This window comes from Peromyscus eremicus, chromosome 23, assembly GCF_949786415.1.
Source record: "Peromyscus eremicus chromosome 23, PerEre_H2_v1, whole genome shotgun sequence".
Lineage (NCBI taxonomy): Eukaryota > Metazoa > Chordata > Mammalia > Rodentia > Cricetidae > Peromyscus > Peromyscus eremicus.
In genome coordinates this window covers 39681008-39697014 of record NC_081438.1, presented here as the reverse complement: position 1 = coordinate 39697014, position 16007 = coordinate 39681008, and the positions used below count along the sequence as shown (strand labels likewise).

The window sequence follows — 16007 nt, the reverse complement described above, 5'->3', positions numbered from 1 at the left end:
GAGAGATCATTGCCCACTCCCAGTTATTTTCACCACGATATGAACTATTCACGCTTACACACATACATGCACCTTCCCACGCACATACTGGCACACAGTGTTAGTTATTCTCCTCTTGCTCTGATAAAATGCCATGACCACGGCAACATACAAAAGGGTTTGTTTGGGGCTTATGGTTCCAGACGGAGTTGAGTCCAGCATGGAGAATGAGCACCCACGGGGGCTGGAGCAGGATGCTGAGGACTCACGTCATGAACCACGGGCAGACAGGAACTCACACGGTGAGAGACTGAAGACTCCTGAAGCCCACCTCCAGTGACACACTTCCTCCAGCAAGGCCACACCTCCTAAGCCTCTCAAACAGCGCCACCAACACGGGACCAAATGCCTGAGACTATAGGGGACATTTTATTCAAGCCACCAGACACACACACACACACACACACACACACACACACACACACACACGCATGCACATGTATGTGAGTCAAGGCCCAAATTGTTAATAAAGCAGAAATTTAACCCAAATACCATTTAAATCCTATTTCTGGGTACTTAATATTTTGGGTTTGTGTTATTTCATTTGCTCCCTAGAGACTCTGAGACTGGAGAGATGGGTCACCAGGTAAGAGCATTTACTGTTCTTAAAGAGGACATGGTTCCCAGCATGCATGCCAGGTCGCTCACAACCACCTGTCACTCCAGCTTCAAGGGATCTGACGCCCTCTTCTGGTCCCCACTGGCACCTGCACTCACGTGTGCACAAACTCACACATAGACATATTTTAAATGTACATATACATAATTAAAAGAAAATTAAAATTTTAATTAATCAAACCCTCAAGGAGAAGAGATACCAAAACCAGAATTATTTAGTAAATGTAGATGCTGGGATTACAGCAGAGTGGGGGGGGGGGTATGTGCTTTGCATCTACAAGGTTAGAGTTTAACCTCTAATATCACTGAAGAAACAAACAACCATCAGGCATGATCACATGTTAGCATCACTTGGCACCATAGGACTCTAGGAACTAAACATGCTGAGAACTTACAGACTAGAAAAACTGTGGTCAGCCTCCAGCAGTTCATTTAAAACTATCCGTTGCTGGGGGTATGATGGCATACACCCTTAATCTCAGCACTCAAGAGCAGATCTCTGCAAGATCAAGGTCAATATGATCTATACAGAGAGTTCTAGGCCAGCCAGGGATACATAGGGAGATCCTGGATGGATGGATGGATGGATGGATGGATGGATGGATAGGTAGGTAGATAGAAAGATAGATGATCGGTAGATAGATAGATGATAGGTAGATAGATAGATAGATAGATAGATAGATAGATAGATAGATGATAGGTAGATAGATGGGTGGATGGATGGATGGGTGGGTGGATAGTGCAGGAGAGGTGGAGAAATGGCTCAGCACTGGCTGTTCTTGCAGAGACCCAGGCTGAATTCCCAGCACCCACTTGGCAGCTCACAATCATCTCTAACTCCAGTTTCCAGGAGGATCCAATGCCCTCTTCTGGCCTCTGCAGACACTGCACACACATGGAGCATATATATACATGAAGGCAAACACTCCTACACATAAAACAAAATAATCTTTAAAATTAAAAAGAAATCCAGTGCTCCTCTTCTTCTTCTACCTTCCCTCTTCCTAATCCTTTTAGGGAAGGAAGAAAAGCCGTTCCTCAAGTTCTGGCTGATCAGAACAGAGAGCAGTCCATGGTGAGGTTCGCCCTGCCAAAGAAGACAGAAGACACAAGACGCTGGCCAGCACATGGGCTCTCTTGCCCACTGTCTGTTCATAACCCCCTTTAATCCCATAAAAGCTTAACACCTAGAGGCGGACATCTGAGATTGAGAGTTGCCTCTGTCTCCTTTAGAACGGGCTTTGAACAAGCCTGTTTCCCTCTGTGAATTTCTGTTTCCTGGGTTTTCAGCTGTGTGGCGAGCAGTATGGGCCTCACATTCCACTAGCAAAGTCAATGTAGTTTTCCATTCAAAGATCCAGCTTGCTGAGGATATAGCTCAGCGGCAGAACATTTGTCTAACATGCACAACTCAGCCCAATCCCCAGCACTGGAAGGAAAACACTCCTTCCAATCAGTTCTTATTTCTAACCTAGCTAATCAACGGTCTCTTGGTTATCATTTCCTCCGTTATTAAATAAAGTCACATTCTCATGTAAGAGGTCCAGTGGCATCATCTAACGCCTGGAATTTTCTTTCATCTGACTTGTCTGCAAAAGCCGGTGGGCTAGGACTCGTGGGGTTGTGTCAGTGACTTGAGATGGGAGAGCAGACTGTGGAAGGCCCTTTTTCCGCACTGGTCCTAGGAGGCACCAATGCACAGCCTCGCCTTTAAAAAAGCAGTTAATATTTGCCTGTGTCACTGTTTAAAGGAGACCTGCTCCTCGAGGAAGATACCACCAATAAGCCAAGCGAGCCCCACAGATCCCGCCTGCTGAGATGGGGACACCAAGCCTTCGTGCAGACAAGGCTTAATGTGACTTCTATCTATCCCGAAATACACAGATCTAGACTTTTTTTAAAAAAAAAAATCCTTTACAAATAAAAAGCCTGTCATCATCTCCGTCACTCCACTGTGAAACTAAAATCTCTTTTTCCCACAGCAGAGATGACGTAATATTTAAAGCGACACCATGAGTGCGTCCATCGCTTCCCAGCCCCCTCTTAGCCTGACATTTTTCTATAATCTAAATCGAACTAACAAAATCATGAAGGCACCAAGTGTATTTTATAGGCACATAATAAATCAAAGCATAAAGTGATGAGTCATTTGCAGAATCCCTCCCAACAAAACCCAGGTTTCTTGGGGAAAGATGAAAGAGAGGTGTCAGTGGGTTAAAAGAGTAAGAAAACAGGGTAAATAAGGTTTAAAAACAATTGTCCATTTATTTCAGCCATTCTCACAAATATTAACTTCGTATTACCAAAGCAAAGACAACCCTCTCAACAGCTAAAGTGTGAAAGTCTTAAACTATTTTTTGTCTTAAATTAGGTCTCGATATTAATAGAACCAAGGTTTTCATTTTCACAAAGTGGGAGGAGACAGGTCACTGTTTGCTTTTGTATTTCCTTTTCTGCTGTTGTTGTTGTTGTTGTTTTAATTTCAGCATTTTGACGCACTGCAGATTTGGGGTATGCTAATCAGAGGAGCAGGCAGAATATATGAAATATAAATACAAACAGAGGCTGAATAATTCACAGTGTAAAATGTCGAGGCTTGAGCACTGCATGTGGAATATGCTGTATTTGCTCGGAGTTCCTTAAGTTCCTTAAGCCCCGGCTTCGCGTCTACAGGAGATGTCCTGTATTTCTAATGTTCATGGTTGACTTCATTTTGATTTTAATATTAAGGTCTGGCAACTTCAGAGGCGGGGAGGGGAGCAGGAGAGGGAGAAGGAGGGGAGGGAAGAGGGGAGGAGGGTTCTTCCTGACCAGTCCATATCCTCCCGGCCAAAGGGGCACCCAGGAGTGACCACCTGGGGCTCAATATTCACTGCTTCACTTCATGCTGATTTCTAGGTTTGGCACGGGAAAGCATTTCTGAAAATTTGGCGTTAGTGCCTTGATGTGAAGCTGGAGAAATATTCCAAGGTAAACCATGCTTTTACATGCCAAGCTGCTGTTTAGGAGTCATTTTCTCTTCTCTATTTCCGAGACAGGGTTTCTCTGTGTAGCTTTGCGCCTTTCCTGGAACTCGCTTTGTAGACCAGGCTGGCCTCGAACTCACAGAGATCCACCTGCCTCTGCCTCCCGAGTTCTGGGATTAAAGGCGTGCACCACCACCGCCCGGCCCTCTTCTCTATTTTCAACATGAATTCTGGTGAACTGAGATGGAGGACTATATTTAAAGTGCAAATCGGGGCAGGCAATAGAAACCAGGCCCTTGTCACAAAAACTTTAAATAATTCACTCCAACGAATGTGTGAGCACACCTGTAACAGAAAGATAAACCGAGATTTCACAAGTAGCCCGGGATGCAGTTATATGGGCTAGACGAAGCCTGAAGGCGCTAACTGCAGTGTGTGCAGCACGCATGCCCGGGCTTTCCTGGTTCCTGCGGATGGACGGAAGACGCTGCCTCCATGCAGCCAACACACTTGTGCCTCCTAATTCCCACCCTTCCGGAAACATCTATCAGAAAAACCAAACAGAACTGAAAACCACAGAAAACACGCTCTGCATCCAGCTCTCTCCACCTCCGGAGGAGCTGAGGACGGAGGAGACGACAGTGAAGCCTTTAGGGCCCAGCGTGGCACAGAGAATGGCTCGGGTAAGCTAACCATGCTGGTGCACCCCTGTAATCCCAGCGCTCAGGAGATGGAGGCAGGAGGGTCATGAGTTAAAGGTCTCCGAAACAACACAAACAAAAAGCTCAGGCCACTGTGAAGGTTATGTTGCTGATCAAGACAATGCAGACTGTCCATCTGTCTGTCAGGTGGTTGCAAGTCCTGCCCAAAGGCCAGGAGGGCGGCATAAAATCTGATACAATCACCAACATGGGGGGAGAGGGGGGGTGTTCTTCTCAGGCCCTGTGGGAAGAAAGCCTTGGGGCTGGCTTGCTTTCCTGTGACCTACTTACCAAAGGTTCCCTTTCCCTTGGCAGCCTCCAGGGGCTGGCCCTGCCTCCCCCATGCTCTTCTGAATTTCACTGCAGGTCCCAGGAGGGAGCCTTCCACTCCAGGACCACAGCTCAAGGCCAATTTGCTCCTTTCTAATGAATGCTTTGAAGGTAACCCACTTCAGCTGAGGGGAGAGAAGCAAACGCCAACACCCACAGTTGAGCAGACACAGCCCAGAGCAAGGCCACAGGCACACAGCCCTCCTCCTCCTCATCCTCCCTGGACAGACATGTCACCCCCAGCAGTTGACGCTCCAGCCAGTGACGGCCAACCCAAAGGGTGAAGGGCCTATCCCTCCACACTGGGGCCAACACAGAACCCGCCCACAAGTGACGGAGGTGGCCTTGGGGGTCGTGCAACATGTCACAGGTGTCAGCAGCCACCTTCTTCGACCTCACTTGCTCAGACTTCCATTTGTTCAACCGACAAGAATAACTCGGTCTGCCAGAATCTGTACCAGTACCATGTGATGCTGAAGATGGAGGCCCCGCCCCCCAGAGGAGCCAGTCTGTCAACAGTCAAGGGGCTTGGAGCTGGCTCTGGGCACCACTAGACTCCATGCCCAGAGAGGGCTTGCAGTGAGGTACCGAGGAGGCCTAGAAACACACTTCCCACACTGCATGGTACAAGCCAGGATGCCTAGGGCTTGGACATCAAGGGATGATATAAAGTGTAGGAGAGCAGCTGGGCAGGGACAACTGAGGGAGGGGGTGACAAGAGCCAGGATGCCTAAGGGAAGGGGTAACAACAGCTGAAACAAAACTGTGAGACGGGGTGATGGACAGGAGGAAGTACCTATGTTGGGGACCCCTGGTGACCGGGGAGGAATCACCTATGCAGGGGAATGCCCAGGTTAGGAACTTGGAGTGTGAGTGACTGAGGTGGAAGCACATGAGGGGGGTGAGTCAGTGTTAGCTGGGGAGGGGACACTTAGCTTAAGGGAGTGGCCAAGGCGGAGACACCTGGGAGGATGATTGGGGTGGGCAGAGCTGACAGAGCAGGGACACCTGGGAGTTAATGACAGGGAAGGAGAAGTTGCTGGTGGGAACACACGGAGGGCAGGAGTTACGGGGTAGATGAACATAATGAAGGGGTTCCTTAAGAACCTAGTTTTTTCCCCCTTGGGCACGAAAGCATCTTGAGGAAGGGAATGCAATATGGGGCTGTGTTTCCTAGATAGACTTCTGAGACAGTGAACTGAACGACGTATTGGGGGATAAAAACGGACACACGCATGCCAGCTGGGAGGCTACTGGTGCAAGAACGTAGCTGGACCTCAAATGGGATGGGGGAGCTGCAAGCCTGCACCTCAGGCTGTCAGGCAGAGGGACAGAAGCCTCAGCCTGAGCGGCAGGTATGCAGGTGGCTATGGGGGAGCGAGGGGAGCCCAGGGAGGCTGTGCAGAACAACAGAACACATGACTCCACCTTCAGGACTGGGCAGGAAGAATCGGCCACGGGGTGAGCAGATATGAGGTGAGCCAGCTCCTGGACGCTGAACAAATTAAGTACACGATTCCAAAAGCAGCTCTCTCTGCATGGAACAGCGCACAGAACGAAGTCAGGGAGCCCAGCACTGCTGGGGCCTTAGTGCCAGAAGACAGAAGCCACGAGCCTGCTCACTCGGTACTGTACCTGTGGCCAAGAATCTGGTCCCTTCCAGGCAACCCCTGGAAAACACACACACACACACACACACACACACACACACACGCACGCACGCACGCACGCACGCACGCACGCACGCACAGACACACTCAGTGCCCAAGGAGACCCAAAAAGGGCATCAACTCTCTTGAGTTGATGTTACAGGCAATTGTGGGCCTCTGGATGTGGTTGCTGGGACTTGAACCCAGGTCCTCTGCAAGAACAGTTAGTGCTCTTAACCACTGAGCCACCTAAGCCACCCCTCAAGCACCCTTTAAGAGAAATTTTTAAAGAGTTCTTTAAAGGACTCACGTCTTTCAAGTTGACAAGAGAGAGGAGTGATCGTAGAAAAGACCTCAGCCCCCAGCACTGGTAGACCGTAAAGAGCGTCATGGCACCAGGCTGAAAGTCAGACAGCCTGGCCCAGAGGCCCCGTGGGCGGGAAGAGCACTGTATGTACAAGAACAGCAACGGGACAGGAATGGGAATAACCACGTACATTTACAAAGAGAATTTGCTTCTCTGATTTACATCTTGATTGACGGGAAAAAAAAAACCCAAAAATTTCAACTCCAACAGTTTGGAGGAGAGATTCAAAAACCTATCTTTATAAGGACACTCCATGGTCTGAAACAGAGTCCAAAAACCTCCCTGCTCACACGGCCCTCTCCAAAACACACTGAAGTGGACGTCAAAGCAAACATTCAAACACAAGGAAATGAGCGCTTTGTAAAAGGCCTTTACGCTGCAATCACACCGTTGAATGATAACTGCCAGGCCTACTTTACAAAAACACAATGCACGGTTAACTGTTGGACAGCTTGTCCACTGCACGGAACAGCAGATTCGGACAGTCCCCCCCAGCACCTCTCAGTCCGTGCGGTCTACAGTCTGAGACAGTCTAAGCCTACAGACTGCCTTGTGTCTGCACTAAAAGTCTTTGCTAGAACAACTCACTGCTCTAGTTCTTCTTAAAATCAGGAGAGTCCCTTCAGAAGGATATGAAAATCTGTCAAATTATATATGCTGGTTAGATTTTTGCCAACCTGACACAAGCTGGAGTCACCCGGGAAGAGGGAACCTGAGTTGTATCAGAAAGCAGGCTGAGCAAGCCATGGAGAGCAAGTCTGTAGGAGCACCCCTCCATGGCGTCTGCTTCATTTCCTGCCCTGAGTTCCTGCCCTGACTGTTCATGATGGACGATAACCTGTGATCCAAACCCTCTCCTCCCCAAGGTGCTTCTGGTCATGGTGTTTATCATGGCACTAGAACATCACGCTGGAACCAGTGGAAGACTTCTGGGTCTACGTTCTAGAGTTCCCACTTCCTTCCCTAAGTGGAGAAGCCCCCTTGACTGATTCGAGCTGGGGTTCTGTTCCGTAACAATCACACAGCTCCTCTTCAAGGCAGGGCCGTTCAGAGACATCTCTACATGTTATGGATGTTCACGAAAATCACCCAGTGATGGTCACAGGTGGTACCCGAGCCTAGGGTGGACCAGAAGGAGTTCCCACACCTGGTTGTGCACACAGGTAACCCGGGCCTCTTGTTAAAAATACACAGCCACAAGCCTCACTAGAGCTCAAGAAAACCACCTCCCTGGAAGGGAGGTTTGGAGAAGGTTGGCCTCAGAGGGATGCACTGGAGGTTTCGCTGTTGCCCTACGTAGGTTTCTGCTGCTCTGATAAAACACCGTGACCAGGGGCTGGAGAGATGGCTCAGAGGTTAAGAGCACCGACTGCTCTTCCAGAGGTCCTGAGTTCAATTCCCAGCACCCACATGGTGGCTGACAACCATCTCTAATGAGATCTGGCACCCTCTTCCGTATAAATAAATAAATAAATAAATAAATAAATAAATAAATAAATAAATAAATAAATAAATAAATATAAAAAAAAAAAAACAAAACACCATGACCAAAAGCAACTGGGGGAGGAAAGGGTTTCCTTCAGCTTCCAGCTTGTCGCCCGTCAACCAGGGAAGCCACGGCAGGACCCTAGGGACAGGAACTGATGCAGAGGCCACCGAGGAACACTGCTTACTGGCTTGCTCCTCGTGGCTTGCTCAGGCTGCTTTCTTACAGCGCCCAGGGTGACACCACCCACAGTGATCTGGTCTCCCACATCCATCGCCAATCAAGGAAATGGTCCTCAGGCTTGCTCACAGGCCCATCTGGTGGGGGCATTTTCTCAACTGAGGTTCCCTCCTCCCAAATGACCCAGCTGGTGTCAAGTTGACATAAAACTACTGGTGTGTACAGTTGGTAAGCACTGAAGGCTGGTGGGGCCTGGGGAGAGATGATGGTCAGTCAGTCATGAGGCACTCACCTAAGGAGGGGTAATTGCCCACTCACTCAGGAGCAGCCTAGGCTTCCAGGTACTGGATCTGGGTTGTAATGTAACAGGCTACCCCACGTGCCTCTTCCCTACATGCCTGCATACATTCTTGCCACATCCTACCATCCACCACCAACGTTCAGCTTCGAGAGCCGTGAGCTAAACCGTCTTGTTTCAGCCCAGCCTCATGTATATTGCTATACCATACAGACTAAGTTACCTAGAATCTACATGTTAACAAATGTAGGCATTTGGAAATGTTGAGGGGACTATCACGTACACTGAAGCCTGACACGCATCGGGACAGACAGCTACCCAAGAACTCAAGGGAACTACATGGGGCTATTTCCATAATGACCTTGTCCTTTTCAAATCCTTCTCTTCCTTCACTTCATAAACCATATACAAACTCGTGCACAGCCGCCCTCAAGGATCTGCAGAAGATCAATTCGAGTGAAGTATGAGAGGCCTTGAGCTTTTCCCAGCATGCACTAATGCAAACAGCAGTAGATCACCTTCTCCCTTTCCTGGCGAATTCTATTAGAGCTGAAGATAAGTCACACCCCCCGGAGAAAACGGTGCTGTCATAGCTGATATATGCAAATCCTCTCTAATGAGACTGCTACTCTCTTTCCTAAGCCCTCGGTTTCCTATTTGCGAGGACGGCTTTCTTCCCCAAAAGTCAAAACGTCTCCGGCATGCGTACACTGGGGGCAAAGCACAAATGAATTATTTTGTCCAGCCTTTCTCCCTTAAAAAAGTAAAAAACAGAAACAAAAACAGCTCAGAATGCCACCTCCAAAAACCACCCCCAAGTTCCTCCTCAGTAGGTGAGATCCCCTGAGCTCTTGACCCCAAATTCTTTCTTTATTTCTTTATTTTTGTTGTTGTTGTTTGTTTGTTTCAAGACAGGGTTTCTCTATGTAACAGCCATGGCTGGCCTGGAACTCAGAGATCCACCTGCCTCTGCCTCTGCTTCCAGAGTGTTGGGATTAAAGGTGTGCACCACCACCTGCTCGGACCCAAATTTCTTTTTTTTTTTTTTTTTTTTTTTTTTTTGGTTTTTCGAGACAGGGTTTCTCTGTGTAGTTTTGGTGCCTGTCCTGGATCTCGCTCTGTAGACCAGGCTGGCCTCAAACTCACAGAGATTCATCTGCCTCTGCCTCCCGAGTGCTGGGATTAAAGGCGTGTGCCATCACTGCCCGGCTTCCTGACCCAAATTTCCAACTGTCTATCTGAACAATTTACATGCACCCTAAACTCAACTTATCCAGAAATCATCACCCTTCCCCTCAAAATTAAAAGTCGAGTTATGACTGTATACCTCAACTTATACTTAATGGATTTTCTATTATATATATTTAACCACAATAAAAAAAATTCTTTTAATTCTGGCCCACCTCTAAGTGCCTACATCAGAACCCAGACACTATCTTCTGGCTAGTTTCTTACAGAAACTGTTATTTCGGAGCATGGGTGTAGCTCAGTGGTAGAGCGCATGCCTACCTTGCACAAAGGCCCTGGATTTTTTTTTTTAAGTGCTTGTGCACATGTGTACACAGATGCCTGGAGAGGCCAGGAGATAACTTCAGATCCTAGTGGCTGGGGTTACAGACAGTAGTAAGCTGGCTGACTTGGATCTGGGAACCGCACTCTGGTCCTCTGGAAGAACAGCGAGTGCTCTAACCATTGAGACATCTCACCAGTCTCAAGTCTCCAGGTGAAAAAAAATAAAACAGGAAACGAAAAAAGTGACTCATTCTGACCCCAATCCTCTCAGCCCACTACCCCAACCAATCATGGAGTCTGGAAGCTTCTCATTTTTTTAAAAATAGTTTTTAAAACTACCATACAAAGAAAGTAATGTAGGTTTCATGATGGCATCTTCCTACCCTGTCGTTACGCTGCTCTCTGCTTACTGTTCCCCACGTCCACACGAGCACCTCTAATCCCTGTCTCCCAGAACAGCCAGAACCAGCTTCACTAGGTGGAAGTCAAGCATGCTCAGCCCTTCAGCAAGGCCACCCACCGGTCAGCGACCTGGTATGCAGGGGCCCCCCTCACCCGGCCCCGAACGTCTCGCCACCTCTTACACTCTCCGGCTGTTGCTCTTTCTCCACTTGAACCCTTCACCCCACTTTCTTCCCGCTGGCACGCTTCCTGTCCCTTCAGTTACCTGGTTTCTCCTTCCCCTTCCGGGCAGAGCTTACGGCGGGACCACTTCCTCCAGGAAGCCTTCACTGATCTGAAGGTTTCTCAAACCTCAACACTATGATGATGGCAGGGCAGAGCTGTCCTTGTGGGAGCTGTCCTGTGCCTTGTAGGGGGCCTCATAACAGCAGTTCTCAACCTGTGGGTCTCGACCCCCCGGGGTCAAAAGCCCCTCCACAGGCATCACCTAAGACCATCAGAAAACATGGATATTTACATTATGATTCTTTAACAGTAGCAAATTACAGTTATGAAGGAGCAATGTAAATGATTTTATGGTGGTGTGCGTGGTGGGGGTGGTCATCACAACAAGAGGAACCGTATTAAAGGGTCGCAGCATTAGGAGGGCTGAGAACCACTGCTTCACAACATCCCTGGCTCTCGATGCCACACGGTGACCTAGAAAGTCTCCCACCATTAACAAGTGTCATTCTGTCGCCTCGAACTGCTGCACCAGAGCAGACAGAAGGCCAAGACCTCCCAGGGACATGTTCTCAAAGCGTCCGGAACTTAGCAGGATGCAATTAGTTTCTGGCTTAATTACTGAATGCTGCTTCCCCTCCTGCTGTCTCCCTAAGGGTGGGCTAGCTCAGCCTTGTTCCTGGGACATCTCAGCACCCAACACACAGTAAGTCCTCAAAACGTACCTTTGAATAATGACACTCCAAACAGCCTTTCTGTTTAATGGCCTTTTTAATGATTTTGAAATCAACTCTATCTAGCAATTCAAACTTGTTCCTCCACTGCACGTGGTTTCCTTGGGGGCTTGGGGAAGAACTTTGAAGTCACGGTATTACAGGGTTGGACTGAGCTACAGGGTGATGTCCATGACCGAGCAGATTATGCCAGCTTGCTAGGGGTGGGTCTCAAAGGACAACAAATCTATCTGGAGAATTACAGCCACTGTCAGCAATATCTACAAGTGGCCTGAGAAACAAAAGGGGAATTTTCAAAATCAAAAACAACAACAACAACAACAAAAAAAAACCCACACAAAAACAACTCGGAGTTAGGTTTGACTCTTTCTGTCTGAAAATTTCTGACTCACCGTAATGAAAAGAATCTGAGCAAGACTTGGCTCAGAAGAAAGAAAAAAAAAAAAATCATCCCAATTTGGCAGGTGCTAAGAAATCCAATCTTGGCTCACTCAGAGGACAGACAGGGATGTGAAAGATAAAGCTAATAGCTATTATTTCACCATTGGTTCAAATCATCTTCCCCGCAGAGGTATCAATTAAGATTGGGTTTGGCTGCATACAATCTCCTGCTACACAAGGCTGCAAGTAGGTGACAGACAGGGCTGGCGTGACACCCCGCATCCGTCTGGGACCCAGGCTGTTTCCTTCCCTCTACCTTCTTTCCATTCTCAAAGTCATCTCATGGTCACAATGTGACCTTCAGAGTTCCAGGCACCAGATCCGCTGAACTCAACGAAAAGGACGATGAACTAAGCCCCGAAGGTCTATTTCCTGGCTACACCAGCCACTTTCAATGAGCTTCCCCATAATCCTTACAGATATCTCCTTGGTCACCCCAGTTTGCAAGAGCCACCTAAAAATATCTTATAACGACATCATCTCCATTACCCCTCCACCCACCCTTTTAAACCCATATAATCCAAATAAGTCTGGCTGGGAAAAGGGAGCCAAAGGCTGCAAGGTAGACAGCGGTCTCTTCTATGATGGATTCAGTGTGTTAAAACTGTATGAGACAGCAAAATTTCCAGGGGTCTATCAAGTCCGTGCCTTGAGTTCTATATAAAACAAGGAAGGTTCAAAGCCACTAAAAGCCATACAGCTAATGAATGGCGACCAAGAGCCTGTAAATCCCACTCTGGAACTCATTCCAGACACTAGAACTGAATCCGCCATGAATTCTGTCTGCATACACACAGGTTTAAAATAAAATTTCTATATTGACTTTCCTCAAAATGAAAAAAAAAAAATGTGCTAGTGTGTGAGGAATCTGCCCAGTCAGACCACTCCTAAAAGGATGTATGTAAACTGGGCGGTGGTGGCACACGCCTTTAATCCCAGCACTGTGAGGCAGAGGCAGGTGGATCTCTGTGAGTTCGGGGCCAGCCTGGTCTAGGGAGTTCCAGGACAGCCAAAGCTACACAGAGAAACCCTGTCTTCAAAACCAAAAAGGGCGGGGAGGGGTATGGTACTTCTAAACTATCAAAATTATTCCAAGACTCAGAGCTCAAGGCACATGTTCTCTTCCAACAGAATTCTAAGTGGGGGCCACATCTTCAGACATTTCCATGTCCCTCCCCTTATATCAAAGTATAGAACACTAAACACCGGGCCGAAGGAAAGAAGCCTCGCTCCTGCACTAGCTCGCAGAAGCCAGTCACAAGACCCAAGAGTCTCACGGGGACTTGGATTTGTTCCGTTTATTTTTGTTACAAGCATATGAATAATTTCCCCGCATGCAGTTTGTATGTGTGCCACATGAGTGCCTGGTACTCATGGAGGCCAGAAAAGGGCATCAGAACCCCAGGAACTGGAGTTACAGATGGTTGTAAGCTGCCAAGTGGGTGCTGGGAACTGAACCCAGGTCCTCCGCAGGAGCAGCCAGTGCTCTAACCACTGGGCCATCTCTGCAGCCTCTCGTGGGAACCCTTTTAAGGAATTTTATATCTCATTTATTGTGCTTATCTAACAACTTCATGAGGTTCGGAGGCATCTCTAAAAATGTGTTGACATTTTAGTTCATTCTGGTGGTCCTTTCCTGTATTATCTAATCAAATATCCCCTTAAGGGTATTAAAAAGTAGATACAAAAATAACCCATGTAGCTTTCAGCCTATATACTGCATCTGTGATATACAAATATTACTATTAAAGGCAATGCTACAAATAGAGTGCTAATTTCAGACACCACCCACCCATTTGGTTAGCTGTAAACCCTGCAGACAACAGGCAGCCTCCATCACCAGTTCCCCACCCTCTTGCCTGCCCTTCTCCGGGGCTCCGCGACGCCTTCTTCAACCAATGATCTCTGGCCAAATTCCCCATGATCAATTGCCACCTTCTAGGTCCAAGGTGCCCTAACATTTTAAATTACAGTGTTGCCAAATTAATCATGTGAGTGAACAATTAATTACGAGCTAATCTAGCTCAATTTTCTCACACTTAGTGAGCACCTGAAGAAATGCCAGGGGTATTCGGAAGCAAAACAAAAACGTCCCTACTCGGAAAGCATACATCCAAATAAAAACGAGCTGTCAGGGCTGTGGTGGACTAAGTCTTTCCCTAAACTGCACTATTCCGCCATTTCTAAAAATCTGAAACTCTGCCTTTTCAGAGACAGGAAACACTGGCAAGTCAGGGTTAGAGAAAGTACTATAATGACAAGCTGAGAGAGTCCTTTTTTTACCCACGCTTTCAAACTTGAACAAATATCATAAAAAGTCATTCACAGTGACTTTTTAACTTTTTCTCACATCTTAGCTAACAGGGGGAGGAAAAACGCCTTCAGGAAAGAAAGGATTGGGCAGCGGGACTGCCTGAGACCAGTTCTCTGATTTTCCCAGGGAATCCACCCCAGGCCCCAAGGCTCAGCAGGGAACCCCTGGTCTCCCCCACCCCCGGCGCCCCGCCCCCTTGCCCAACTGCCTTAGGAAGAGGGAGGGTCAAGTTTGTAGGTTCCTGGGGTGCGGGTGGTGGGGGAGTCCCGGGAAATTGCACGGGCTGAGGGTACAGGATGGGGGGTGGGGCACAACGGACACGGTAGGCACCTTGGGGCACAGGGTGTGCTAACGGCTGGATGAAGGTTGTGTAAGGTTGGGTGGGGTTGCAAGGGACCCACGGTGGGGCGCATGGGGTACTCAAGGCAGGGCAGAGTGTGCATGACTGGGGACTTGGGAGGCACCTAGTGGGACACGGGTCATGCACATCTGGGGATCCAGGGTGCATACAGTTGAGCATGGGGAGGGGATGCCCATGGCAGGGCGCAGCCGGAGGAACAGGGTGCACAGGGCCGGACGCAGGGGGTGAACAAGGTGGAGAGCCGCGTGCACACAGTGCGATGTGGGGTATGCACCCTGGGGCGTGGGGAGTGGGGTGCACATGGTCGGGAGGGGTCGAACACGGTGGGACTCGGGATATGCATGGGGGGGGGGGACACCAGGAATGCACACTACGGTAGGGCGCGGGATGGGCACAAGGTGGGGCGCAGGGGTGCACATCCAGGGGGAAGTGGTGCACATGGGGCCCATGAGTGAATAGCGTGGAGAACGGGGGAGGGGGGGTGCACAAGGTGGAGAGTGGGGTGTTAAAGGCGAGGAGCAGGGGGTGCGCACCGCGGGTCGCACTCGGTGCACACAGTGGGGCGCAGAGTGCACACGGCAAGCAGTGGGGCGTGAGGTAGGTAACGGTGGAGCAGGGAGTACACACGGCGGGGCGCGGGATGCACTCGGAGGGACGCGCGGAGCACACGGCAGCGGGGCTGTTGGGGATGCACAGGGCGGGGTGCACATAGTGGGGCGCGGGGTGTGCACGGCAGGGCGCGCGGGCGGCGGGCATGGGGCAGGCACGGCGCGGCCTCTCGCAAAGTTTCTAGCAGTTGCGCGGCGCAGGCTCCCGACCCGGCCGCGCCCTCCCCACCGGCCCGCCTGCCCCGGCGGAAGAAGGCGGAGATGGAGAGGGCGCGGGCCAGGGGTGGCGCCGCCAGAGGGCGCTGCGGCCGGGACGGGGCGGGACGGGGCGGGCGGCAGCCGGAACTGCGCGGGGGCGGCCCGCAGCCCCGGGCTCCCTCCCCACGCCGCGCCCGGGCCGCGCGCTACTTACCCGCGGAGCAGCTGAGCAGCGCCAGCAGCGCGGGCGGCCGCATCCCGGAGGCGGAGGCTGCGCGCCCTTCCCGGAGCCGAGCTGCGCGGACGCCCTGCGCGCCTGACCCTTCTCGCGCTCCCCTCCTCCTTCCCGGCGCCGCGCCGGCTCGGGCTGCGCCCTCTGGCGGCCGGGAGCGGGAGCGCCCCGGTGTGCGCTCGCAGCAGCCGCGGATGGAGGTGGTCCTGCCGCCCAACCGGACCGCGCCCTCCTCCTCCTCCTCTGGGGTTCTGACCTCAGGGCCTCCTTTCTGCCTTCATGCCCTTCCCTTCCCGGCCCTTCCTTCCCCATCCCCAGCAGAAGATCACTCACTCCCCTTACTGTGCCC

At 50.1% G+C, this 16007-nt stretch overlaps 1 protein-coding gene across 1 annotated transcript in view; it reads right to left on the bottom strand.

The window, feature by feature from the left end:
- Window positions 1-15760, bottom strand: part of B3glct (beta 3-glucosyltransferase) — a 93947-nt gene extending 78187 nt beyond the window's left edge. Inside the window, exon 1 of the mRNA XM_059248978.1 lies at window positions 15641-15760. Within this exon, the coding sequence (XP_059104961.1) occupies window positions 15641-15683 (43 nt within the window). The 5' untranslated portion in view covers window positions 15684-15760. The remainder of the gene's footprint in view (window positions 1-15640) is intronic.
- Between the last annotated feature and the right edge of the window lie 247 nt (window positions 15761-16007).